This window comes from Amblyraja radiata, chromosome 4 (assembly GCF_010909765.2).
Source record: "Amblyraja radiata isolate CabotCenter1 chromosome 4, sAmbRad1.1.pri, whole genome shotgun sequence".
NCBI lineage: Eukaryota > Metazoa > Chordata > Chondrichthyes > Rajiformes > Rajidae > Amblyraja > Amblyraja radiata.
This window is the reverse complement of record NC_045959.1, coordinates 105,780,065-105,805,924: the sequence shown is the minus strand read 5'-3', so window position 1 is coordinate 105,805,924 and position 25,860 is coordinate 105,780,065. Positions and strand designations below refer to the sequence as shown.

The 25,860-nt window shown below is 48.2% G+C and overlaps 1 protein-coding gene across 1 annotated transcript in view; it reads right to left on the bottom strand.

Moving 5' to 3' along the window:
- Positions 1-25,860, bottom strand: part of mmp16 (matrix metallopeptidase 16) — a 119,550-nt gene that overhangs the window by 8,500 nt on the left and 85,190 nt on the right. The window contains exons 3-4 of the mRNA XM_033020406.1: positions 20,976-20,990; positions 8,995-9,117 (exon numbers count right to left, since the gene is read on the bottom strand). Coding sequence (XP_032876297.1) covers positions 8,995-9,117; positions 20,976-20,990 — 138 coding nt within the window. The remainder of the gene's footprint in view (positions 1-8,994; positions 9,118-20,975; positions 20,991-25,860) is intronic.

Below are 25,860 nucleotides of genomic sequence, written 5' to 3'. Positions count from 1 at the left end.
GGATAATACTTACCGATACCGAAGTAAGGATGAGCAGCTGCAGGATATAGCGCAGCCAGCAGCGGCCACTTTCGCGGAGCTGGGAAACCGGTACGAGTGGCTGCAGCATGTTCGGCCGTCAGCGACAGGTGCCGGGGAGTACCGGGACTGTGAGCAACGGCACAATTATATGGGGCGGGCGGGAGCGATCAGTGCCCGTAGGCATGGGGACCGGCTGCGGCAAAAACCGCGTGCGACTAGTGCCCGAGAGCACGAAGGTCGGCAGGAGCGGTTGGATAAAAGTACATGTCTACACATCACCTGCAAGCCAATACCTTTGCTGAGGTGTTGGCAAGACATTTACCTCCGGGAAATTGTGGGACTCTGAATGTGGCCAGTGTTAACTGAAGTATTTGGAGACACGTTGGTCAGGATGCTGGCTTCAAATCTGACCAGTTAGCCTTACTCACAGGTGTGCTTTTGTTCCCCTGAAACAGACATTACTGGAACAGACATTACTGTGTAATCCTGAGATGGGAATGCTATCTATCAGGAATTGTATTGGACTGCTGGATCCTTTAGTCTTAGCAGTAACCAAAAACATAACAGGACAAGGTATTGAACCGAAAGAAAGTTCTAAAGTCCTATCAGCGGGATATTAACGGCCGCACTATTAGAAATAAACATGACACTAGTTCACCAGGATGCACTGGCCTTATATGCAAACCTGGAACCTCCCAAACCACTGATATAGAATGTGGAGGTATTCATTACTTGCTCCTTAGTTCAGCATGTACTGAACTGAACGTCATTCAGACAAGGAAGCAACAAATTGAAGCATATAATATCAGACATTATCTAATTCTGAACGCAGTCACGCGTCATGCAAACAATTTATGGGTCATTCTGACAGGCTAATGAAGTAACCGACTGACGCCACTATGGCGCTAGATGTGGGTACATTTGTTAGGCATGGTCATAACCTAACATTAACAGTGACCAGTTTTATGGACACCGGGAGTAGTATGTCAACTATGGGTAGAAACTTACCGACACCACGTGACTATCTGGCCAACTCTATTTGTAAGTTGAATTGAATTCTTATTTTATTCAGACATTTAGGTCTGAACAAAATGATATTGCCTGCAGCCATATAAGAATAAACAACATATTATAAACAACGGTGGTAGAAGGCAGAACCATTCATCACCATCCATCATAGACCTAACTTACTGGTTCTTTCTAGCAACATGGAGAGTTACCCATGTTACTATCTATATTAACCTATTTATTGTACAATTGAAAGCACCTCTTGTACACCTAGGACTGACGGACCATAGGCGGAATCTTTTCAGCGGGTCGCAGACAGTCCACTCATTCAACAGTACTTGGTATTCTCTAGAAATAGGAAGTACGTTCATAACTATTATCACCCACAGATCTATAAACAGCCATCTGTTCTGGAATTCCTGGCAAGCCTCCATTACGATGAGAGGCTTAGTCATAGTACCATAATTGCGCCAGGAGTGCTCTGTCTACATACCTGTCGAAGGTACAGAGCGACATTCTGTGGGGACACACACACTGGTAACAAAACTCATTAAGGGCATGTTAAAATTAATCCCCAAGAACTAGGTACATTCATATATGGGATGTGAGTTTTGTACTGACCAAGTTAAGAAACTGGTCTCCAGCTACAGCTCTGTCATTACAGAAACTGACTATGTAAACAGTCATGCTGATGGCCTTGGTCACGGCGCAAAGAGTCCAGTCACTACAGAAACTAAGGCTGGACAACATGATGATTTCATCAGGGAATTAAACCTGTCACATCAATCAAAGGGTCAAACCGAACAGACAGGGGTCAGCAGGCCTAAAAACAAAGTACAGAGCCTATACGACAGATGGTCGTTGCTGTATTATAACTCATTTACTATCATACATGAAGTATGCTAGATCATCAGAGGGAAGAAATGTCACGTTTATCAGCTACTAATAGCCACTCAAAACAGTGACAGTCCAGATCATCTCTAAATGGCTAAGCTAGTCCTGACAAAGGCTGGAGTGGACTCTAAGGAGAAATTAAATCTTACTCCATCAGGGCTGCAGCTACATTGGCAGCTATGAAGCTGGACGTACCAATGGACAAAACCCTCAAGACAGTAGAATGGTCAACGGAGGAAACTATCCAACGACTTTATAACAAATCAGTTATTGAACCTGGAAGAATTGCAGAAACTATTTTAAGTTCTGCATATAATTCACCGCATAAATAGGGGCAATAATTGGAATTAATATTTTACAGTTGGGTTTCAATATCGTATTATGTTTAATGATGTTAACATCATTCTCCCCACAACCAAGGCAGTTGTGAAGCATGGACTCGTTCCACGGCATGAGGTCACAGAGCTTTGAAGTCTTCACGTAGTAACTCACGTGACTCCGAAGTAAAATAGTAAGATTAAACGAGAACTTACCAGTTTGAAGTTTGATCTGTATTTTATGAGGAGGAACGTTGAGGGAATACGTGCCCTCCGCTCCCACCCTCGATTAGTCATATCTTAAACTGGTATCTCTTTGATAATCTTACTATATTAGGTCATTATAGTGTTTCTGTGACCTCACACCGCTGCTTTGAAGGATGACACGCATGCGTCGTAAGCGGGTTCTTCACGTATTCCCTCAACGTTCCTCCTCATAAAATACAGATCAAACTTCAAACTGGTAAGTTCTTGTTTAATCTTACTATTATAGTGGCCTTGTCAAACATAAGGGTTAGCACTACACGCTACGAATCCCAGCTGTGGAGACACTGGTATCGTTGTCTTGTTGTAGGACATTGATCATTCTTTTAATCTGGATTTTTAACTTATGTATTGTGTTTTTAAAAAATATATAATTTATGATGCTTTTATAAGTGATATACTAAGATGTTATATGTACTTTATTATATCTAATATGCAATGCATTTTTTAATGTAATGTTGCCCCTTGTCTGGACCTCGAGTCCGTAATAAAGTTTATTATTATTATTATTATTATTATTGGATATATAAAAGCCCTTTAAACGCCACTTTTGTATCTGTTTAAGGGCCTGTCCCACTTAGGCGACTCTTTAGGCGACTGCCAGGGACTAGTTTTAATGGAATTCACCTACGACACATGGCGACAACATACGATAGCACCTACTGTCGCCACTGTCTCCGAAAAATTTTCAACAAGTCAAGTTTGCTTCTCACATACAAGATGTGCAGTGAAATGAAAGTGGCAATGCCTGCGGATTGTGCAAAAACAACAGAACAACAGAACAGAATAGAACAGAACCAGTATTTACATTTTAGATGTTTTGTTTTTTTAAGACACGACACAACAGTAAATTAGTCCCTGGTGAGATAAGAGTTTACAGTCCTGATGGCCTGTGGGAAGAAACTCCGTCTCATCCTCTTTGTTTTCACAGCGTGGCAACGGAGGTGCTTGCCTGATCGTAGCTGCTGGAATAATCCTTTATAACCATATAACCATATAACAATTACAGCACGGAAACAGACCATCTCGACCCTTCTAGTCCGTGCCGAACACGTATTCTCCCCTAGTCCCATATACCTGCGCTCAGACCATAACCCTCCATTCCTTTCCCGTCCATATAACTATCCAATTTATTTTAAAATGATAAATGATAAACTTTGCTGGGGTGGTAGGGGTCCCTCATTCTGTTGCTGGCTCCGGATCTGCACCTCCTGGTGTATAGGTCCTGCAGGGGGGTGAGTGTTGTTCCCATAGTGCGTTCGGCCGAACGCACTACTCTCTGCAGAGCCTTCCTGTCCTGGGCAGAGCTGTTCCCAAACCAGATTGAGATGTTGCCGGATAAGATACTTTCTACAGCCCCCGAGTAGAAGGTGAAGGATCGTCAGAGAGACTCAGCTGCCTGAGGTGGTAAAGGAGCTGCCTTGCCTTACTCACCAGTGTGTGTTGTCCATGTCAGATCCTCTGTGATGTGGACTCCCAGGTATTTAAAGGTGCTCGCCCTATCCACAGTAGTTCCCTTAGTCTCCAGTGGCGTGTACGTCCTTGGATGTTGAGCCCTTCTAAAGTCCACAATCAGCTCCTTAGTTTTGTGACATGTTGAAAATTTTGCGGCAGTTGCCTATAGTCGCCCAAAAAATCGGCTAAGTGGGACAGACCAATTACTCTACCATCCACACCAGGGACTCACCACCCTCTGTTCACAAGTTCACAAGTTAAGTTTTAGGTGTCTGTGGAATTCTCTGCCTCCTAATCCCACGTTCCTGCCTTCTCCCCATAACCCTTGACACCCGTTCTAATCCAGAATTTGTTTATCTCTGCCTCAAAATTATCCACTGACTTGGCCTCCACAGCCCTCTGTGGCAATGAGTTCCACAGATTAACTACCCTCTGACTAAAGAAGTTCCTCCTGACCTCCTTTCTAAAAGAGAGCCCTTTAATTCCGAGGCTCCGATCTCTGGTCCAAGACTCTCCCACCAGTGGAAACATCCATTCTACATCCACTCTATTTATGCCTTTCATTATTCTGTACGTTTCTGTAAGTTTCAATGAATTCAACCTTCAACCTTCTAACCTCCAGTGAGTACAGGTCCAGTGCGCTCAAATGCTCATCCTAGGCTAACCTACTCATTCCTGGAATCATTCTTGTAGACCTCCTTTGGACCCTCTCCTAAGCCAGCACATCCTTCCTCAGATGTTGGGCCCAAATCTGCACACCAACTCCAAATGCGGCCTGGCCAGCGCCTTATAGAGCCTCTGTGTAAAACAACCACACATCTCCTTTAAACTTTGCTCCTTTTACCTTAAGGTGTCCCCCCCCCCCCCCCCCCCCCCCCAGTCTGACATTTCCACCTTGGGACACAACCGCAAGAGATGCACCACCTGTCCCTTTACCTCCCCCCTCGACTCCATTCAAGGACCCTAGCAGTCGTTCCAGGTGCGACAGAGGTTCACCTGTATCTCCTCCAACCTCATCTATTGCATCCGCTGCTCTAGATGTCAGCTGATCTACATCGGTGAGACTAAGTGGAGGCTGGGCGATCGTTTCGCCGAACACCTCCGCTCGGTCCGCAAGAACCTACCTGACCTCCCGGTGGCTCAGCACTTCAAATCCCCTTCCCATTCCCCATCCGACCTCTCTGTCCTGGGTCTCCTCCATGGCCAGAGTGAGCAACACCGGAAATTGGAGGAACAGCACCTCATATTCCGCTTGGGGAGTCTGCATCCTGCGGCCATGAGCATTGAATTCTCCTAATTTTGTTAGCCCTTGCTGTCTCCTCCCCTTCCTCAGCCCTCGGGCTGTCTCCTCCCATCCTTCAGCCCTCGGGCTCATCCTCCTCCTTTTTCCTTTCTTCTCCCCGCCACCCCCCATCAGTCTGAAGAAGGGGTTCGGCCCGAAACATTGCCTATTTCCTTCGCTCCATAGATGCTGCTGCACCCGCTGAGTTTCTCCAGCATGGGACACAAAAGTACTGACTATCCGCCCTGTCTATGTCTCACATAATTTTTATATACCAATTTTATGTATCATGTATCCTATGACAGCCTTCCTTGTTATCTCCCTTGATTTTGAGAGAAATATCCATGATGGTTTGGATTTAGCCATTATCGATAAAAAGCACCTCAGATGTTTCATTAATTTATATTTTCCTTTCTCAAACATACCACGTACTGAAACAATAATCTGTTACCAAGACCTCAACGGTGAAACAGGCGGAGGACGATGGCTGACCTTAGTGGAGCGTCACAACGGCTGGGAATGCGGATGAAGGCTGCAGCAGAAAAGGGTCTCCGGTCGTCTTGGATTCCATGCCACTGGATCCTGACCCAGATCTGACAAGGACCGTGGGGTGGCTGTCTGTGCACCAGTCTCCCCACGTTAAACAAAGTCACGCACAGGCGTCCTCCATATAGGGAATAGCACCCTGGAGACACCCATGGTCAGCCACGACCGAAGGGGGCCTAAGAAGGATCTGATTTACACTGGAACTTCGGAAAAAAATGTACCACACATGGCAGCACGGTGGCACAGTGGTAGAGTTGCTACCTTACAGCGCAAGAGACCCGAGTTCAATCCTGACTACAGGTACTGTCTGTACGGAGTTTGTACCTTCTCCCTGTGACCACATAGGTTTTCTCCAGGAAGCTCCGGTTTCCTCCCACACTCCAAAGATGTACAGGTTTATAGGCTGAAGATAAGACACAAAAAGCAGGAGTAACTCAGCGGAGAAAAGGAATAGGTGACGTTTTGGGTCGAGACTCTTCTTCAGACTTGACCCAAAAGATCACCTATTCCGTTTACCAGAAATGCTCTGACCCGCTGAGTTACTCCAGCCTTTTGTGCCTATCTTTGGTGTAAACCGGCATCTGCAGTTCCTTCCTGCACAGGTTTATATGCTAATTGGCTTGGTATAATTGTAAATTGTCCCTAGTGTGGCTGATACCATTAGTGTGCGGGAATTGCTGGTCGGTTCAGACACGGTGGCCAAAAGGCCTGTTTCTAATAATAATAATAATGGATGGGATTTATATAGCGCCTTTCTAATACTCAAGGCGCTTTACATCGCATTATTCATTCACCCCTCAGTCACACTCGGTGGTGGTAAGCTACTTCTGTAGCCACAGCTGCCCTGGGGCAGACTGACGGAAGCGTGGCTGCCAATTTGCGCCTACGGCCCCTCCGACCACCACCAATCACTCACACACATTCACACACATTCACACACAGGCAAAGGTGGGTGAAGTGTCTTGCCCAAGGACACAACGACAGTATGTACTCCAAGCGGGATTCGAACCGGCTACCTTCCGGTTGCCAGCCGAACACTTAGCCCATTGTGCCATCTGTCGTCTGTTGTTTCTGCCCTGTATCTCTAAACAAGCCTGTCAAAATAGTTGACAGTTTACTAGCCATGTTGGACCAATGTTCGATGCGCAATCTTACTCTAAAGAAGAATTATTGACTGCTGAACATCCATTTCATTGGGTTCCCTTTCTAACATCGTGAAGCTGGAGGCCTTGCTTGGGACTGAATTTGAGCCCCACTTACCATTGGAGCCGATCCCTTGCCTGGGATCGACGCTCCAACCCCTGCCTGTGGACTTTAACATCAAGGAGCTCGCGGTCTTGGTTAAGAGACTGATGTCGGGAAGCTCCAAAACTGCATGATGTTCGACTAGCCCCGACCCGGGATATATCGCCCGGCACAGGGGAGCTGAGATTCCCCCCCGAAGCAGGAGCTTGATCGCCCCGACGAGGAGACCCGCCGCCGGCTACGGGAGTAAGATCGTCCCGTCAACTGAAGCTCAGAGGCCCCCAACCGCTGGAGGACATAGAAGGGAGAGATTGAACTTTATCCGCCTTCCATCACGGTGAGCAGTGTGGAGGAGTCACTGTGGTGGATGTTCATGTTAAAATGTATTTTGTGTGCTCTGTTGCTTTTTATTAATATGACTATAAGGCAAATCAAAATTTTTGTATATTGCAAAACATACTTGGCTATGAAAATATGATTATGAATTTAATTTACTCAAAATTGCACATGAAATTTTCCGTTATGAACTAACAGCAGATTAAGCTTCAAGCTGGGAATGCAAAGTGAGAAAACAACTCTCCAGGTAAAGATGTCAATGGTTTACACAGGTTCTAGTCTTGGGAGATAGGTCATTTAGTTTAGTTTAATTTAGTTTCGAGATAAAGCTTTGTACGTTCTCCCTGTGACCATGTGAGTTTCCTCCGGGTGCTCCGGTTTCCTCCCGCACTCCAAAGACATCCAGGTTTGTAGGTTAACTGGCTTTGGTAAAATTGTAAATTGTAGGATAGTGATAGTGCACAGGGTGATTGCTGGTCGGGGTGGACTCAGTGGGCCGAAAGGCCTCTTCCCGCTCATGATCTTTAAAGTCTAAGCTCACCTTTGCCCATTGGTGATAACTAAAATTGGCACATTATTTGGAAGGAGCAATGCATCTCAAAAAAGCCTCCACTCTGACCATGTTGTATTTACACCATTTTCTTCTTTGTGCTTCACCTCCATTCAGTTGACCTTTTATGCCCAAATGCAACACTGGAAAAATTTATCTTGATAAGCCCTTTGCAAATAGTAATCATAAGGTCATAAGATCATGTGATAAGAGCAGAATTATGTCATTCGGCCCATCAAGCCTACTCCGACTTTCAATCATGGCTGATCTATCTCTCCCTCCTAACCCCATTCTCCTGCCTTCTCCCCTGACACCTATACTTATCAAGAATTTCTATTGTTCCTAGTGTGTAGGATAGTGTTTGTGTATGGGGATCGCTTGTAGACGCGGACTCAGTGGGCCGAAGGACAGTTTCCTCACTCTATCTCTAAAGTCTAGATATGCGTTTACTGAATTATCTATTGCACGTCTAGATATTTTCCTTTTTTATCTTACAAGTGTGTGGCACAGTGGCGCAGCGGTAGAGTTACTGCCTTACAGCGTCGGAGACCTGAGTTCGATCCCGACTGTAGTACGGAGTTTGTACGTTCTCCCTGTGACCTGCGTGGGTTTTCTCCGAGATCGAGTTTCCTCCCACACTCCAAAGTCGTACAGGTTTGTAGATTCATTGGCTTGGTATAAGCTTAAATTGTCCCTAATGCGTGTAGGATAGCGCTAGTGTGCGGGGATCACTGGACGGTGCGGACTCGGTGTGCCGAACGGCCTGTTACCGCGCTGTATTTCTAAACTAAACTAAAGGTGGACAAAAATGCTGGAGAAACTCAGCGGGTGAGGCAGCATCTATGGAGCGAAGGAATAGGTGACGTTTCGGGTCTAGACCCTTAATCAGTCTGAAGACGGGTCTCGAGCCGAAACGTCACCTATTCCTTCGCTCCATAGATGCTGCCTCACCCGCTGAGTTTCTCCAGCATTTATGTCTATCTTCGATTTCTCCAGCATCTGCAGTTCTTTCTTAAACTAAACTAAAAGTCGTTTCCTAATGCACATTAAGCAAAGCAACGTTTGAACGCAGTTACCTGTAAGTGATGTGTTTGTGATGCCACTTCTGGCCCGTTAATGCGTACCGCTTCTGTCTAATGTTAAATCTAACGTTGCTGCCCAACTGGTCAGGCACACCACATCGAGGTCTCTTCATCCAACTGTGAAAGATAAAAGAATACACACTTAAAACTGCTGCATCTTAATTATTTTCTACATAATGAGACTTATTGCTTCATTTCTTTGTAATGTTAAAAAAATCTCCGCTGCACAGATCATGCAGACTGTGACAGAACAAAATCTCCCAGCTCTTTAAACAGAAGTCGTGCACTGGATCTGAACTGCTTTCTCCGGATGGGAAATAGGCGTTCTCTGCATGACACGATTCTCACTCCGTTCCTCTTTCCATTGAAGTTAATGGAAAAATATGGCACAAAACTGTGCTCAACCTTTGCTACCTGTTGCAAACAATTCACATCAGCCCCGTGACTTCCAATAGGCACAATGGTTGTAGACACAAAATGCTGGAGTAACTCAGCGGGACAGGCGGCATCGCTAGAGAGACGGAATGTGTGACGTTTCGGGGTCGAGACCTTCTTCGGACCCATCCCGAAACGTCACCCATTCCTTCTCTCCAAAGACACCCCCAGTCCCGGTGTGATTTTGTGTCTATCTTCGGAGTAAACCAGCATCCGCAGTTCCATCCCACACAATGGTTGTCACATTTTAAAATAAACTTGATCAATTTTAGGTTTCAGCAAAGATTGATAGATTCTTGATTAGTACGGGTGTCAGGGGTTATGGAGAGAAGGCAGGAGAATGAGGTTAGGGGAGAGAGAGAGAGAGAAAGAGATAAATCAGCCACGATTGAATGGCGCAGTAGACATGATGGGCCGAATAAACTAATTCTGCTCCTATCACATGAACTTATCCCTGGAAATCTCAAGAATCTTGTGCAGATTTAAGATTTCACTGATGCAGTGGCCTTGCCTGTAATTACATCACATTTGTCAATCAACTAAATATTTCCAGCAGATTCAAGATTTATCTGCTATTTATTCCTCATGTATTTATTTGTGAGTGGTCATGAGACTATGAGTATCTGTATCTGTTAAACATTATTGCAAATAACGTGTTTTTTCGCTCTGTTAAATTAAATCTAATAATGATAACTTCCCAGTTAGAATTCCAACCTCAGTCAAATGGGATAAATGTTGGGCCCCGTCGCTGTAATTCTGCTCTCTTGGGCATTAATGATACTGAACTTTAGAAGCAGGGTAGAATGTATAAAAGCCAAGCTTGTTGTACTTTGAATGCATGCAACTGAAGCTCAATTTCTAAACTCCTTTTGATTAATGCTGTTACATTCATCTCAGTTTTTGTCTTATGTACAAGCATAGAAAGGCCTTCAGGTCGATAAGCTTAAATTGTGTGGAATGGTACGCTGCCCAGACCATCACACAAACCAACCTCCACATTGACTCCACATCATTGAGGATGCATCCCAGTGCATCTAGAAGATGCATATTTCACACTCACACACACCTCACACTGCCTCGGCAAGACCAGCAGCATAATAAAGGATGTCACACCCTCTTCTCCCCTCTCCCATCCGGCAAAAGTATAGAAGTGTGAAAACACACACTCCAGATTCATGGACAGTTTCTTCCCAGCCATTATCAGGCAACTGAACCATCTTACCACAACTAGAGAGCAGTCCTGAACTACCATCTACCTCTTTGGTGACCTTCGGAGTATCTTTGATCGGACTTTACTGGCTTGATCTTGCACTAAATGTTATTCCCTTATAATGTATCTGTACACTGTGGATGGCTCGATTGTAATCATGTATTGTATTTCCGCTGACTGGTTAGCACGCCACAAAAGCTCATCACTGCACCTCGGTACACGTGATAATAAACTAAACTTCACGGTTGAAAGTGGAGATAACCATATAACCATATAACAATTACAGCATGGAAACGGGCCTTCTTGTCCGTGCCGAACACTTACTCTCACCTAGTCCCATCTACCTGCACTCAGACCATAACCCTCCATTCCTTTCTCGTCCATATACCTATCCAATTTATTTTTAAATGATAAAATCGAACCTGCCTTCACCACTTCCATTGGAAGCTCATTTCACACAGCTACCACTCTCGGAGTAAAGAAGTTCCCCCTCATGTTGCCCCTAAACTTTTGTCCCTTAATTCTCAAATCATGTCCTCTTGTTTGAATCTTCCCTACTCTCAATGGAAAAAGCTTATCCACGTCAACTCTGTCCATCCCTCTCATAATTTTAAAGACCTCTATCAAGTCCCCCCTTAACCTTCTGCACTACAAAGAATAAAGACCTATCTTGTTCAACCCTTCCCTGTAACTTAGGTGCTGAAACACAGGCAACATTCTAGTAAATCTCCTCTGTACTCTCTCTATTTTGTTGACATCTTTCCTATAATTTGGCGACCAGAATTGTACACCATACTCCAGAATTGGCCTCACCAATGCCTTGTACAATTTTAACATTACATCCCAGCTTCTATACTCAAGGCTCTGATTTATAAAGGCCAGCACACCAAAAGTTTTCTTTACCACCCTATCTACATGAGATTCCACCTTCAGGCAACTATGCACAGTTATTCCTAGATCCCTCTGTTCAACTGCATTCCTCAATTCTCTACCATTTACTATGTACGTCCTATTTTGATTTGTCCTGCCAAGATGTAGCACCTCACACTTATCAGCATTAAACTCCATCTGCCATCTTTCAGCCCACTCTTCCAAATGGCCTAAATCTCTCTGTAGACTTTGAAAATCTACTTCATCATCCACAACACCACCTATCTTAGAAATTATCCCGACTCCAGGCCGCTCCCGACGCCTACACTCCGCGACTCGACCGCCCGCAGACTCCGGGCCCCAACCCTGGCCCGCATCGCCTGCCCGAGTCCCGCGACGCCATCTTGGCCTCGAGGAGCGACTTCCATACGCACCGGGCCGCCGCCTTCACCGACCTCTACATCGATGCCGCCGCCGACCCTCACCTGCCGACCGATGACGCCCAGCCTCGCAGCTTCAACGGTAACTTGGACTCGCTCCCCCTCGCCGATTCCTCCGACATCGCCACCCGACCCCAACTACCCTACAACGCCGCCGGACCGGGGCTATCCCAACATGGCCGCCGCTACGCACCCGATTCATCTCGCCGCCGACCCGCCGACCATCCGCCCACCGGGACCACCCACGCATCGCCCGCGGACCCTGACTCAACCACCACTGGACTCCGACCATCGGGTCCGGTGACCCGCGCCGCTGGACTCCGACCATCGGGTCCGTTGACCCGCGCCACTGGACTCCGACCATCGGGTCCGTTGACCCGCGCCACTCCACCCCCCTCCAGCAACCCACAGCCGTCGCCTTACCTGGAGCCTGGACTCTGCACTGGGCCTGCAGCCTTCACGCTGCTTACTCCCACTCTCCTCGATTTAATTCCACCGGGTCCTAGCGCCCGTCTGCCCAGCCGTGCTAACCTCAGTGGCTGCTCCACTGACCCTCCCCCATCCCCCCCCAACCATGTCACACCCGCTCTTCCCCACCCACCTCACAGCCCTCTCTCCCCCCCACCCCCTGACCACCCACCACCCCTCCAACACCCACAACCCCGTACCCAGTCTACCCACCTGCCTTCCTCTGGCCCCAACTCCCACCCCTGCCGGGTGTTCACCATCCCCCCCGACCTCCCCCTCTCCCCCACCCAACGGTCTGTCCTCAGCAGAGGTCTCACCTTTGTCCCCCTCCGTCCCCATCTCAATGAGTTCCGCGCCCACCATGACTTGGAGAGCTTCTACCGTCGTCTCCGCCTCACAGCGCACTTCCATGGGAAGGAGTCCTCGCCCCCTAATGATGACCCCTTTTCCCGTCTCCAACGCACCCCCTCCTCGTGGAACCCCCCTCAGAAAGTCCCGGCTCTGGAACTCTTCATTCAGAACTGCCGCCGCGACGTCAACCGCCTCAACTTCTCCACTCCCCTGTCTCACTCCAATCTTTCCCCCTCTGAACGCACTGCCATCGAATCTCTCCGCAAAAACCCAGACTGGGTCATCAAACCAGCCGACAAGGGAGGTGCCGTGGTAGTCTGGCGCGTCGATCTCTACAAAGCTGAGGCCACGCGCCAACTCTCGGACACCTCCTCCTACTTACCCTTGGACCATGACCCCACTGACGAGCACCAGGCCACCATTTCTAGCACCATCACCGACTTCATCAATTCCCACGCCCTACCTGACCAAGCCTCCAAACTCATCGTTCCCCAGCCCCGCACGGCCCGTTTTTACCTTCTCCCTAAAATCCACAAACCCGGCTCTCCCGGCAGACCCATTGTCTCTGCGTGTTCGTGCCCCACCGAACTCATCTCCACATACCTTGACACCATCCTATCCCCCTTGGTCAAATCCCTCCCCACCTATGTTCTAGACACCTCAGACACTCTCCGCCGCCTCCACGCATTCCACTCTCTGGGCCCTCACCCCCTCATCTTCACCATGGATGTCCGGTCACTCTACACCTCCATCCCCCACCAGGATGGCCTCAAAGCCCTCCGGTTCTTCCTCGACCAGAGGAGCAACCTTTACCCAGCCACTGACACTCTCCTCCGCTTAGCGGAGTTGGTCCTCACCCTCAATAACTTTACATTTGACTCCTCCCATTTCCTCCAAACACAAGGCGTAGCTATGGGCACACGCATGGGCCCCAGCTACGCCTGCCTCTTTGTCGGGTACGTTGAACAATCCTTGTTCAATGCGTACCAGGGCCCCATCCCCGACCTCTACCTCCGCTACATTGACGACTGCTTTGGTGCCACCTCCTGCACCCACACACAACTGACTGACTTCATCCACTTCACCACCAACTTCCATCCGGCACTCCAATACACCTGGACGATTTCCGACACTTCCCTACCATTCCTTGACCTCACCATCTCCATCGCAGGGGACAGACTCCTGACCGACATACATTATAAACCCACTGACTCACATGGCTATCTGGACTACACGTCTTCCCACCCTGCCCCCTGTAAAGACTCCATCCCTTACTCCCAATTCCTCCGCCTACGCCGCATCTGTTCCCAGGATGAGACATTTCATACCAGGGCATCGGAAATGTCCTCGTTCTTCAGGGAACGGGGATTCCCCTCCGCCACCATAGATGAGGCCACACCAGGGTCTCATCCATACCCCGCAACACTGCTCTCTCTCCCCATCCCCGCACACGCAACAAGGGCAGAGTCCCTCTGGTCCTCACCTTTCACCCCACCAGCCGGCAAATACAACACATAATCCTCCGCCATTTCCGCCACCTCCAACGTGACCCCACCACTCGCCACATCTTCCCATCTCCCCCCATGTCTGCCTTCCGCAAAGACCGCTCCCTCCGCAACTCCCTCGTCAATTCTTCCCTTCCCTCCCGCACCACCCCCTCCCCGGGCACTTTCCGTTGCAACCGCAAGAAATGCAACACCTGTCCCTTCACCTCCCCCCTCGACTCCATTCAAGGTCCCAAGCAGTCGTTCCAGGTGCGACAAAGGTTCACCTGTATCTCCTCCAACCTCATCTACTGCATCCGCTGCTCTAGATGTCAGCTAATTTACATCGGTGAGACCAAGCGTAGGTTGGGCGACCGTTTCGCCGAACACCTCCGCTCGGTCCGCCTTAACCTACATGACCTCCCGGTGGCTCAGCACTTCAACTCCCCCTCCCATTCCCAATCCGACCTCTCTGTCCTGGGTCTCCTCCATTGCCAGAGTGAGCAACAGCGGAAATTGGAGGAACAGCACCTCATATTCCGTCTGGGGTCCTTGCGCCCCTATGGCATCAACATTGAATTCCCCCAATTTGGCTAGCCTGTGCTGTCCCCTCCCCTTCCTTCACCCTCTAGCTGTCTCCTCCCACCCTCCCATCCGCCCCCCCTCGGGCTCCTCCTCTTCCCCCTTTTCCTTCTTTCTTTCCCCACCCCCCATCAGTCTGAAGAAGGGTTTCGGCCCGAAACGTCGCCTATTTCCTTCGCTCCATAGATTAGGTATGTTGCAAAGCCTACCTGAAGCGTCCTTGAAAATCTTCCGTTGTGGGTGTGCGCGATTTTGGCGCCGTTTAGAGGGGGCGGGTTTAAAACGCGATTTTCTCTAAGCTGTTCCAATCGAAAATGTTCAGCCTAGTTAATTATTAACGAAAAATCGCTGGAAGACCCCGTCGCAAAAGCTATTATTAGGTTTAAAGGCCTTGAATAATAGTTATAGTAGTTTAAAAATCAATCTTTAAACCCGCGACCGTCACCAACCGCAGGGTCTCATAAAGCAGATAGCAGAAGTTAGGTTGTATATTTTTACATTAAAAAGGGCTTCTAAAGATCCCGTTATACAAAGTTTACTATTGCGAGTAGCTCAATTTGGGCCCATTATATCGCGCAGTATTTTTCTCGGCATTTGAGGCACAAATCTACCGCAATGTGAACGTTCTAAACCAGCGCGTTCCACAGGGACCCACTGGAAAGCTGATTTAAATGGGCATTTATTTACAGCAATTAAACACTAAATTCCTTCCATTTGGCCTATAAATTAATGTAAATGAGATTTAAAAATCATGTTTTATTGTGAATTATTTGTGAATATTATTTGGACATTTAGGCTATTTAAAAATGTTAATCATTTATTAAGAAATGGATAGATGTTTAGATCTAGTAATTGAAGTCTGAAATTAGCTACAATTAGGTAACTAACTAATTATATGCTTTAATTTCAGGTCATCCAAGTAAGATTATTTTATATTTGTTTCAGAATGCTTCAATCTATGATAACTGAAAATTTCATTCAGTTCTCTTAATTTTTAAGAAAGTTATGGGCTTTTGACTGTTCACGATCACAGCTTTTTTGTTATGTCCATAGAAAATCAATAGGGAACAAGATGCTCATTTCCCAGTATGAAAATGGCCATAACTTTTTAAATACTTGAGATATGAAAGTGAATTAGGTGTCAAATTAAACTTATTTTTATGCTTTATCTGATGGGATAAATTACAGACTTGATTTTTAAAATCTCAAAATTTTGTAACATTGCTACATAGATGCTGCTGCACCCGCTGAGTTCCTCCAGCAATTTTGTGTACCTTCGATATTCCAGCATCTGCAGTTCCCTTTTGAACACTTTGTCTACTCCACTGCGATATCTCTTCAAGGTATGCCTACTTTGAAGAAGTTCTCCTCCTCTCTCCGGAGACAGTTTCACAACCTCCTCTCTAACTGCACACCTTCTGTGATCCCCCCTGCCCTCCAACTGTACGACCATACCCTTACCCAGACTCGATACCACAGCCACATCTGCTTCCTCGGGTCCTGTCTGCGCCATCATCTCATACCCCACGGCTTCCAGCTCCAGTTCCCTACCGCCCAGTTCGGACCCCAACCGGACCATCGGTACCGACTGGCTATCCACCGGCATACCCAGCAATTCTCCAACCGGGCACTGAGATCCACCCTGGTCGCGATGCGCCGGCACCAACAGGACCTCACATCGACACTCCCTGGACTTCAGGCCTCACTAACCCTGACCTGCAACGGACCCCAGCTGTATTTCATCCGCCGGAAGATCCACCTCTTAAATAAAAAATTCCTGGCCCACCTTAACTCCACCAAGGACCTTAAATTATCCCGACTCCAGGCCGCTCCCGACGCCTACACTCCGCGACTCGACCGCCCGCAGACTCCGGGCCCCAACCCTGGCCCGCATCGCATCGCCTGCCCGAGTCCCGCGACGCCATCTTGGCCTCGAGGAGCGACTTCCATACGCACCGGGCCGCCGCCTTCACCGACCTCTACATCGATGCCGCCGCCGACCCTCACCTGCCGACCGATGACGCCCAGCCTCGCAGCTTCAACGGTAACTTGGACTCGCTCCCCCTCGCCGATTCCTCCGACATCGCCACCCGACCCCAACTACCCGACAACGCCGCCGGACCGGGGCTATCTCAACATGGCCGCCGCTACGCACCCGATTCATCTCGCCGCCGACCCGCCGACCATCCGCCCACCGGGACCACCCACGCATCGCCCGCGGACCCCGACTCAACCACCACTGGACTCCGACCATCGGGTCCGGTGACCCGCGCCGCTGGACTCCGACCATCGGGTCCGTTGACCCGCGCCACTGGACTCCGACCATCGGGTCCGTTGACCCGCGCCACTCCACCCCCCTCCAGCAACCCACAGCCGTCGCCTTACCTGGAGCCTGGACTCTGCACTGGGCCTGCAGCCTTCACGCTGCTTACTCCCACTCTCCTCGATTTAATTCCACCGGGTCCTAGCGCCCGTCTGCCCAGCCGTGCTAACCTCAGTGGCTGCTCCACTGACCCTCCCCCATCCCCCCCCAACCATGTCACACCCGCTCTTCCCCACCCACCTCACAGCCCTCTCTCCCCCCCACCCCCTGACCACCCACCACCCCTCCAACACCCACAACCCCGTACCCAGTCTACCCACCTGCCTTCCTCTGGCCCCAACTCCCACCCCTGCCGGGTGTTCACCATCCCCCCCGACCTCCCCCTCTCCCCCACCCAACGGTCTGTCCTCAGCAGAGGTCTCACCTTTGTCCCCCTCCGTCCCCATCTCAATGAGTTCCGCGCCCACCATGACTTGGAGAGCTTCTACCGTCGTCTCCGCCTCACAGCGCACTTCCATGGGAAGGAGTCCTCGCCCCCTAATGATGACCCCTTTTCCCGTCTCCAACGCACCCCCTCCTCGTGGAACCCCCCTCAGAAAGTCCCGGCTCTGGAACTCTTCATTCAGAACTGCCGCCGCGACGTCAACCGCCTCAACTTCTCCACTCCCCTGTCTCACTCCAATCTTTCCCCCTCTGAACGCACTGCCATCGAATCTCTCCGCAAAAACCCAGACTGGGTCATCAAACCAGCCGACAAGGGAGGTGCCGTGGTAGTCTGGCGCGTCGATCTCTACAAAGCTGAGGCCACGCGCCAACTCTCGGACACCTCCTCCTACTTACCCTTGGACCATGACCCCACTGACGAGCACCAGGCCACCATTTCTAGCACCATCACCGACTTCATCAATTCCCACGCCCTACCTGACCAAGCCTCCAAACTCATCGTTCCCCAGCCCCGCACGGCCCGTTTTTACCTTCTCCCTAAAATCCACAAACCCGGCTCTCCCGGCAGACCCATTGTCTCTGCGTGTTCGTGCCCCACCGAACTCATCTCCACATACCTTGACACCATCCTATCCCCCTTGGTCAAATCCCTCCCCACCTATGTTCTAGACACCTCAGACACTCTCCGCCGCCTCCACGCATTCCACTCTCTGGGCCCTCACCCCCTCATCTTCACCATGGATGTCCGGTCACTCTACACCTCCATCCCCCACCAGGATGGCCTCAAAGCCCTCCGGTTCTTCCTCGACCAGAGGAGCAACCTTTACCCAGCCACTGACACTCTCCTCCGCTTAGCGGAGTTGGTCCTCACCCTCAATAACTTTACATTTGACTCCTCCCATTTCCTCCAAACACAAGGCGTAGCTATTGGCACACGCATGGGCCCCAGCTACGCCTGCCTCTTTGTCGGGTACGTTGAACAATCCTTGTTCAATGCGTACCAGGGCCCCATCCCCGACCTCTACCTCCGCTACATTGACGACTGCTTTGGTGCCACCTCCTGCACCCACACACAACTGACTGACTTCATCCACTTCACCACCAACTTCCATCCGGCACTCCAATACACCTGGACGATTTCCGACACTTCCCTACCATTCCTTGACCTCACCATCTCCATCGCAGGGGACAGACTCCTGACCGACATACATTATAAACCCACTGACTCACATGGCTATCTGGACTACACGTCTTCCCACCCTGCCCCCTGTAAAGACTCCATCCCTTACTCCCAATTCCTCCGCCTACGCCGCATCTGTTCCCAGGATGAGACATTTCATACCAGGGCATCGGTAATGTCCTCGTTCTTCAGGGAACGGGGATTCCCCTCCGCCACCATAGATGAGGCTCACACCAGGGTCTCATCCATACCCCGCAACACTGCTCTCTCTCCCCATCCCCGCACACGCAACAAGGGCAGAGTCCCTCTGGTCCTCACCTTTCACCCCACCAGCCGGCAAATACAACACATAATCCTCCGCCATTTCCGCCACCTCCAACGTGACCCCACCACTCGCCACATCTTCCCATCTCCCCCCATGTCTGCCTTCCGCAAAGACCGCTCCCTCCGCAACTCCCTCGTCAATTCTTCCCTTCCCTCCCGCACCACCCCCTCCCCGGGCACTTTCCGTTGCAACCGCAAGAAATGCAACACCTGTCCCTTCACCTCCCCCCTCGACTCCATTCAAGGTCCCAAGCAGTCGTTCCAGGTGCGACAAAGGTTCACCTGTATCTCCTCCAACCTCATCTACTGCATCCGCTGCTCTAGATGTCAGCTAATTTACATCGGTGAGACCAAGCGTAGGTTGGGCGACCGTTTCGCCGAACACCTCCGCTCGGTCCGCCTTAACCTACATGACCTCCCGGTGGCTCAGCACTTCAACTCCCCCTCCCATTCCCAATCCGACCTCTCTGTCCTGGGTCTCCTCCATTGCCAGAGTGAGCAACAGCGGAAATTGGAGGAACAGCACCTCATATTCCGTCTGGGGTCCTTGCGCCCCTATGGCATCAACATTGAATTCCCCCAATTTGGCTAGCCTGTGCTGTCCCCTCCCCTTCCTTCACCCTCTAGCTGTCTCCTCCCACCCTCCCATCCGCCCGCCCTCGGGCTCCTCCTCTTCCCCCTTTTCCTTCTTTCTTTCCCCCCCCCCCATCAGTCTGAAGAAGGGTTTCGGCCCGAAACGTCGCCTATTTCCTTCGCTCCATAGATGCTGCTGCACCCGCTGAGTTCCTCCAGCAATTTTGTGTACCACCTATCTTAGTATCATTTGCATACTTACTAATCCAATTTACCACACCATCATCCAGATCATTGATGTATATGACAAACAACAGTGGACCCAACACAGATCCCTCAGGCACCCCACTAGTCACTATAAATTCTTATAAAGGAAGAATGATAAAGAACGGAAGCTAAAAGCAGGATTTTTAGTAATCACTGTCGGAATATTAATTCTGATTACCTGACAGAAAATAACCATGCAGTGTAATTCAGAAGTAGTGTAATTAGCAGGATGATCAGTTCATAATTAATCCTTCCTGACCCTGGACTAAGTGCTTTAATCACCCACTAATGACCACTTTCCAATTTGCTGCAGCTAAAAGTTTGCAGTGTTAAATTGATTTATAAAAAAATCATACTTTCTGGCCTGATTTCTTGATCCAATCCCCTTGCATTTTCCAGCACTATTTTGGACTTGAAAGCATTGACCAGATCCTAAATATGTTTGTTCATTATTGGCAGTTTTCCAAGCACAGTATACCTGGAGAACCGACACGCCTTAGAAGCAGGCGTAATGTGTAGGAATGAACCTGTTGGGTCGAATGGCCTAATTCTGCTCCTAATCATCTATCAATTTGTGAACTGCAGATGCTGCTTTACACCAAAGATAGACACAAAATGCTGAAGTAACACAGCGGGTTAGGCAGCATCTCTGGAGAAAAGGTATAGGTGGCGTTTACAGTCAAAAGGTCTCGACCCAAAACATCACCTATTCATAGAAACATAGAAAATAGGTGCAGGAGTAGGCCATTCGGCCCTTCAATATGATCGTGGCTGATCATCCAACTCAGTATCCTGTACCTGCCTTCTCTTCATACCCCCTGATCCCTTTAGCCACAAGGGCCACATCTAACTCCCTCTTAAATATAGCCAATGAACTAGCCTCAACTACTCTCCAGAGATGCTGCCTGACCCGCTGAGTTAAAGGCAGGTGTTACAGTTAACAATAACTGAGATCACACCACGGCAAAACTAAAACATAATTTAAAAACTGAGGAGAAATTTAAAACACACTCCAAACTCTCACCTCAATGTGATATTGCTACATCATGTGATAGAAGCAAGGGACAGAACAAAAAAAAATAAAGCTATTAAGATGTAATTATTACAAAGTTAAGTGAACTAAAGTAAACTTTGCAAGCACCAAATTTATTTCAAACCAATTGCCTAACTTTCTATTGCCTTGTGCAGTATCAGCCTTTGTTTATTCATTTTAATAAGTAGACAGATTCAGCACTGAATTAATATACCACTTGTATCCCAGGGAAACAATAATTCCAACCTCTTAATTTTCTTGGTCGGTGCATTGAATTTGAAAAGCTCTTGATTTTATATTCATTTCATGTTCCTCTTTATCTTAAATAACGAAATAACGGGCGGCACAATGGCACAGTACCAAAGACCCGGGTCGATCCTGATTACTGAGTTTGTACGTTCTCTCTCTGACTGTGTGGGTTTTCTCCAGGTGCTCCGGTTTCCTCCCACCCTTTCAAGACATGCAGGTTTCAAGGTTAATTGGCTTCTGTAAATTGTTCTTAAGGTGTGGGATAGAATTAGTATATGGGTGATTGTTGGTCGGCATGGACTCGGTGGGCCAAAGGGCCTGTTTCCACGCTCTATCTCTGAACTAATCTAAACTAAACTAATCTACACTGATCTAATCTAAACTAAACTAAACACATTTAAATGCCAAGATGACGCACTTTTTAGAATAAATCAGAGCTTAATATAACATTAAAATGTCACAATGTGCTGGCGTAACTCAGCGGGTCAGGCAGCATCCCCGGAGAACACGGATAGGTGACGTTACACATAACCTTAATATAACATGAGATTCATTGTGGCTAACTATTATTGCAAATAAATATAATCATTCATTAATCGTTATGTAAATATAGCTTAATCTAGATGAAGAGAAGTTCTCAAGACAATCTAATAATTGTGCAAAGTGCTCAAAGTTAATGGCAAATGGCAAATTGTTAGCTGTGTGAGTAAAATGCTTTTCATTCAAAGTATCACACCAGGCAATGTGTCAGATTTCAAATGAGCAAGTTTACTCAACAGTGTGAGAGAGCACTCGATTCAATACTGGCCACGTTTGGTGCCTTTGACATTAAGCTGAAGAAATATCTGATTGCCATTCGTGCTGTCTGGTGGATGACACCATTGGAGATCACATTCCCTACTCACAGGTTCACAGGTTATAGGAGTAGAATTTGGCCATTCGGCCCATCAAGTCTACTCCGACATTCAATCATGGCTGATCTCTGCCTCCTAATCCCCTTTTCCTGCCTTCTCCCCATAACCCTTGACACCCGTTCTAATCAAGAATCCTGCCTGCACAATCAGGTATCTTCAGAAGTGCATGAACTTCATACAGTCAGAGCCAAGATTGTCCCCCCCCCCCCCCAAGGTTAGAGTAGATTCCCCCTTTTCCAAACGCATGCCTTCCACGAGTCAGATGTTTAGCCTGATGGTGATACTGTGCCGGTTCCTATTAAGATGAGGGAGAAATAGATCAGCCATGATTGAATGGCGGAGTAGACTTGATTGGCCAAATGGTCTAATTCTACTCCTATTCCTTATGACCTTACCAGCGCTTTATAGAGCCTCAACATTACATCCCTATTTTTGTATATAATCACTCTTGTTTTTGTATATAAGCACAAGTGAGATCAACCGATTGAACAAATGGTGCCAACATAATAACCTGGCTATCAACGCCAGCAAAACCAAGGCACTGATTGTGGACTTTGGAAGGGGTAGGATAGGGACCCACAATCCCGTTTACATCAATGGTTTACATCAGATGGTGGAAAGGGTCAAGAATTTCAAATTCCTGGGCGTGCACACTTCCAAAGATCTCTCCTGGTCCCAGCACACTGATGCAATTATAAAGAAAGCACATCAGCGCCTCTACTTACTGAGAAGATTATGGAGAGTCGGTATGTCAAAGAGGACTCTCTCGAACTTCTACAGGTGCACAGTAGAGAGCATGCTGACTGGTTGCATCGTGGCTTGGTTCGGCAACCTGAGCGTCCAGGAGCGGAAAAGGATGCAGAAAGTTGTGACCACTGCCCAGTCCATCATCGGCTCTGACCTCCCCACCATCGAAGGGACCTATCGCAGTCACTGCATCAAAAAGGCAGCCAACATCATCAAGGACCCACACCATCCTGGCCACGCTCTCATCTCTCTGCTGCCATCGGGCAGAAGGTACCGGAGCCTGAAAACTGGTACATCCAGGTTCAGGAACAGCTTCTTCCCCACAGCCATCAGGCTATTAAACTCACCATCAAACAGACTCTGAACTATAACAGCCTATTGCACTTTATCTGCTTATTTATGTGTATATTGAACTGAACTGTTCTGTATTTTTGCTTACAATATTCTGTTGTGCTGCAGCAAGCAAGAATGCCATTGTCCTATCTGGGACACATGTCAATAAACTCGCTAGACTTGACTTAACTCTTGAAATAAATGCTAGCATTGAGTTTGCTTTCTTTACTACTGATTCGTCTTGCAGATTAACGTTATGGGAATCCTGCACCAGCACTCCCAAGTCCTTCTGCACCTCCGATTTCCTGATTTTCAACCCATTTAGAAAATAGTCTTTGCCTTTATTCCTACCTATCCCACCCGACAAGTCACCAAAACACCAGACTAACTCATTCTCAATGGAGAAACCAATCCCATGAAATCAGCACGCCTCCCACAGTTTGCCCCTTCAGAAGAAGGTGGAATCACTGCCCTGTGCTTTGAGCCTTCCATCTCCTGACCAATGTGTCTTACCCAGGGCAGCGATGGCAATGGGAGCACATTCAAGTTCTCTGGCCAAGATAGTGTTGCAATGTTCGAATTGGCTGTGAGGGATCCCCATTTTCCAGATTTTGGACTTCAAATAGACCAGATTCTGAACTTATAGACCAGTTAGCCTGACATCGGTGGTGGGGAAGTTGCTGGAGTCAATTATAAAAGATGAGATAGCCGCACATTTGGATAGCAGTAACAGGATTGGTCCGAGTCAGCATGGATTTACGAAGGGGGAAATCATGCTTGACTGATCTTCTGGAATTTTTTGAAGATATAACTCAGAAAATGGACAAGGGAGAGCCAGTGGATGTAGTGTACATAGACTTTCAGAAAGCATTTGATAAGGTCCCACATAGGAGATTAGTGGGCAAAATTAGGGCACATGGTAGAGTGTTGACATGGATAGAGAAGTGGTTGGCAGACAGGAAACAAAGAGTAGGGATTAACGGGTCCCTTTCAGAATGGCAGGCAGTGACTAGTGGGGTACCACAAGGCTCGGGGCTGGGACTGCAGCTATTTACAATATACATCAATGATTTGGATGAAGGGATTCAAAGTAACATTAGCAAATTTGCAGATGACACAAAGCTGGGTGGCAGTGTGAACTGTGAGGAGGATGCTTTGAGAATGCAGGGTGACTTGGACAGGTTGGGGGAATGGGCAGATGCATGGCAGATGAAGTTTAATGCGGATAAATGTGAGGTTATCCACTTTGGTAGCAAAACCAGGAAGGCAGATTACTATCTAAATGGCGTCAGGTTGGGAAAAGTGGAAGTACAACGGGATCTGGGGGTCCTTGTACATCAGTCTATGAAAGTAAGCATGCAGGTACAGCAGGCAGTGAAGAAAGCGAATGGCATGTTGGCCTTTATAACAAGAGGAATCGAATATAGGAGCAAAGAGGTCCTTCTGCAGTTGTACATAGCCCTAGTGAGACCACACCTGGAGTATTGTGTGCAGTTTTGGTCCCCTAATTTGAGGAAGGACATTCTTGCTATTTAGGGAGTGCAGCGTAGGTTTACAAGGTTAATTCCCGGGATGGCGCGACTGTCATATGCTGAGAGAATGGAGCAGCTGGGCTTGTACACTCTGGAGTTTAGAAGGATGAGAGGGTCTCTCATTGAAACATATAAGATTGTTAAGGGCTTGGACACACTAGAGGCAGGAAACATGTTCCCGATGTTGGGGGAGCCCAGAACCTGGGGCCACAGTTTAAGAATAAGGAGTAAGCCATTTAGAACGGAGATGAGGAAACACTTTTTCTCACAGAGAGTGGTGAGTCTGTGGAATTCTCTGCCACAGAGGGTGGTGGAGGCAGGTTCTTTGGATGCTTTCAAGAGAGAGCTAGATAGGGCTCTTAAAAATAGCGGAGTCAGGGGATATGGGGAGAAGGCAGGAACAGGGTACTGATTGTGGTCAGCCATGATCACATTGAATGGCGGTGCTGGCTCGAAGGGCCAAATGGCCTACTCCTGCATCTATTGTCTATTGTCAAATGGAACAGTGCTTGTCTGTAATGTCTTTTAATCTTAGAGCTCAGTCTGTTTCGTCGGCGAGACAAGTACAAGATTTTACAACAATATACTCCCAATCCCACAGTATTTAGTTTAGTGATACAGCGTTGAAACAGGCCCTTTGGCCCACTCAGTCCACAGACACTAGTTCTATCCTACACACTGGGGATAATGTTACAGAAGCCAATTAACAAACATGTAGGATGGAACTGCAGATGCCGGTTTACACAAAATTCTGGAGCAACTCAGCGGGTCAGGCAACATCTTGGAGAAAAGCCATAGGTGATGCCAAAAGAAGGATCTTGACGCAAAACATTATCTATTCCTTTTCTTCTGTGGTGCTGCCTGACCCTTCTTTGTGAGGTGGGAGATTGCAACCTTCACGTGGTCCACCCTGTTTTGATGAATGCAATCAACCTGCCGTGCAAACAAACAAAAGATCAAACAGAACAAGTATAGGCTGTGCACACCATACGCAAGAAGAAGGCCCTCTGTGTTACTCCAGCATTTTGTGTCAACCTACAAACCTGCACATCTTTGGGAGTGCGGGAGGAAACTGGAGAACTTGGGGAAATAAAGCCCCCC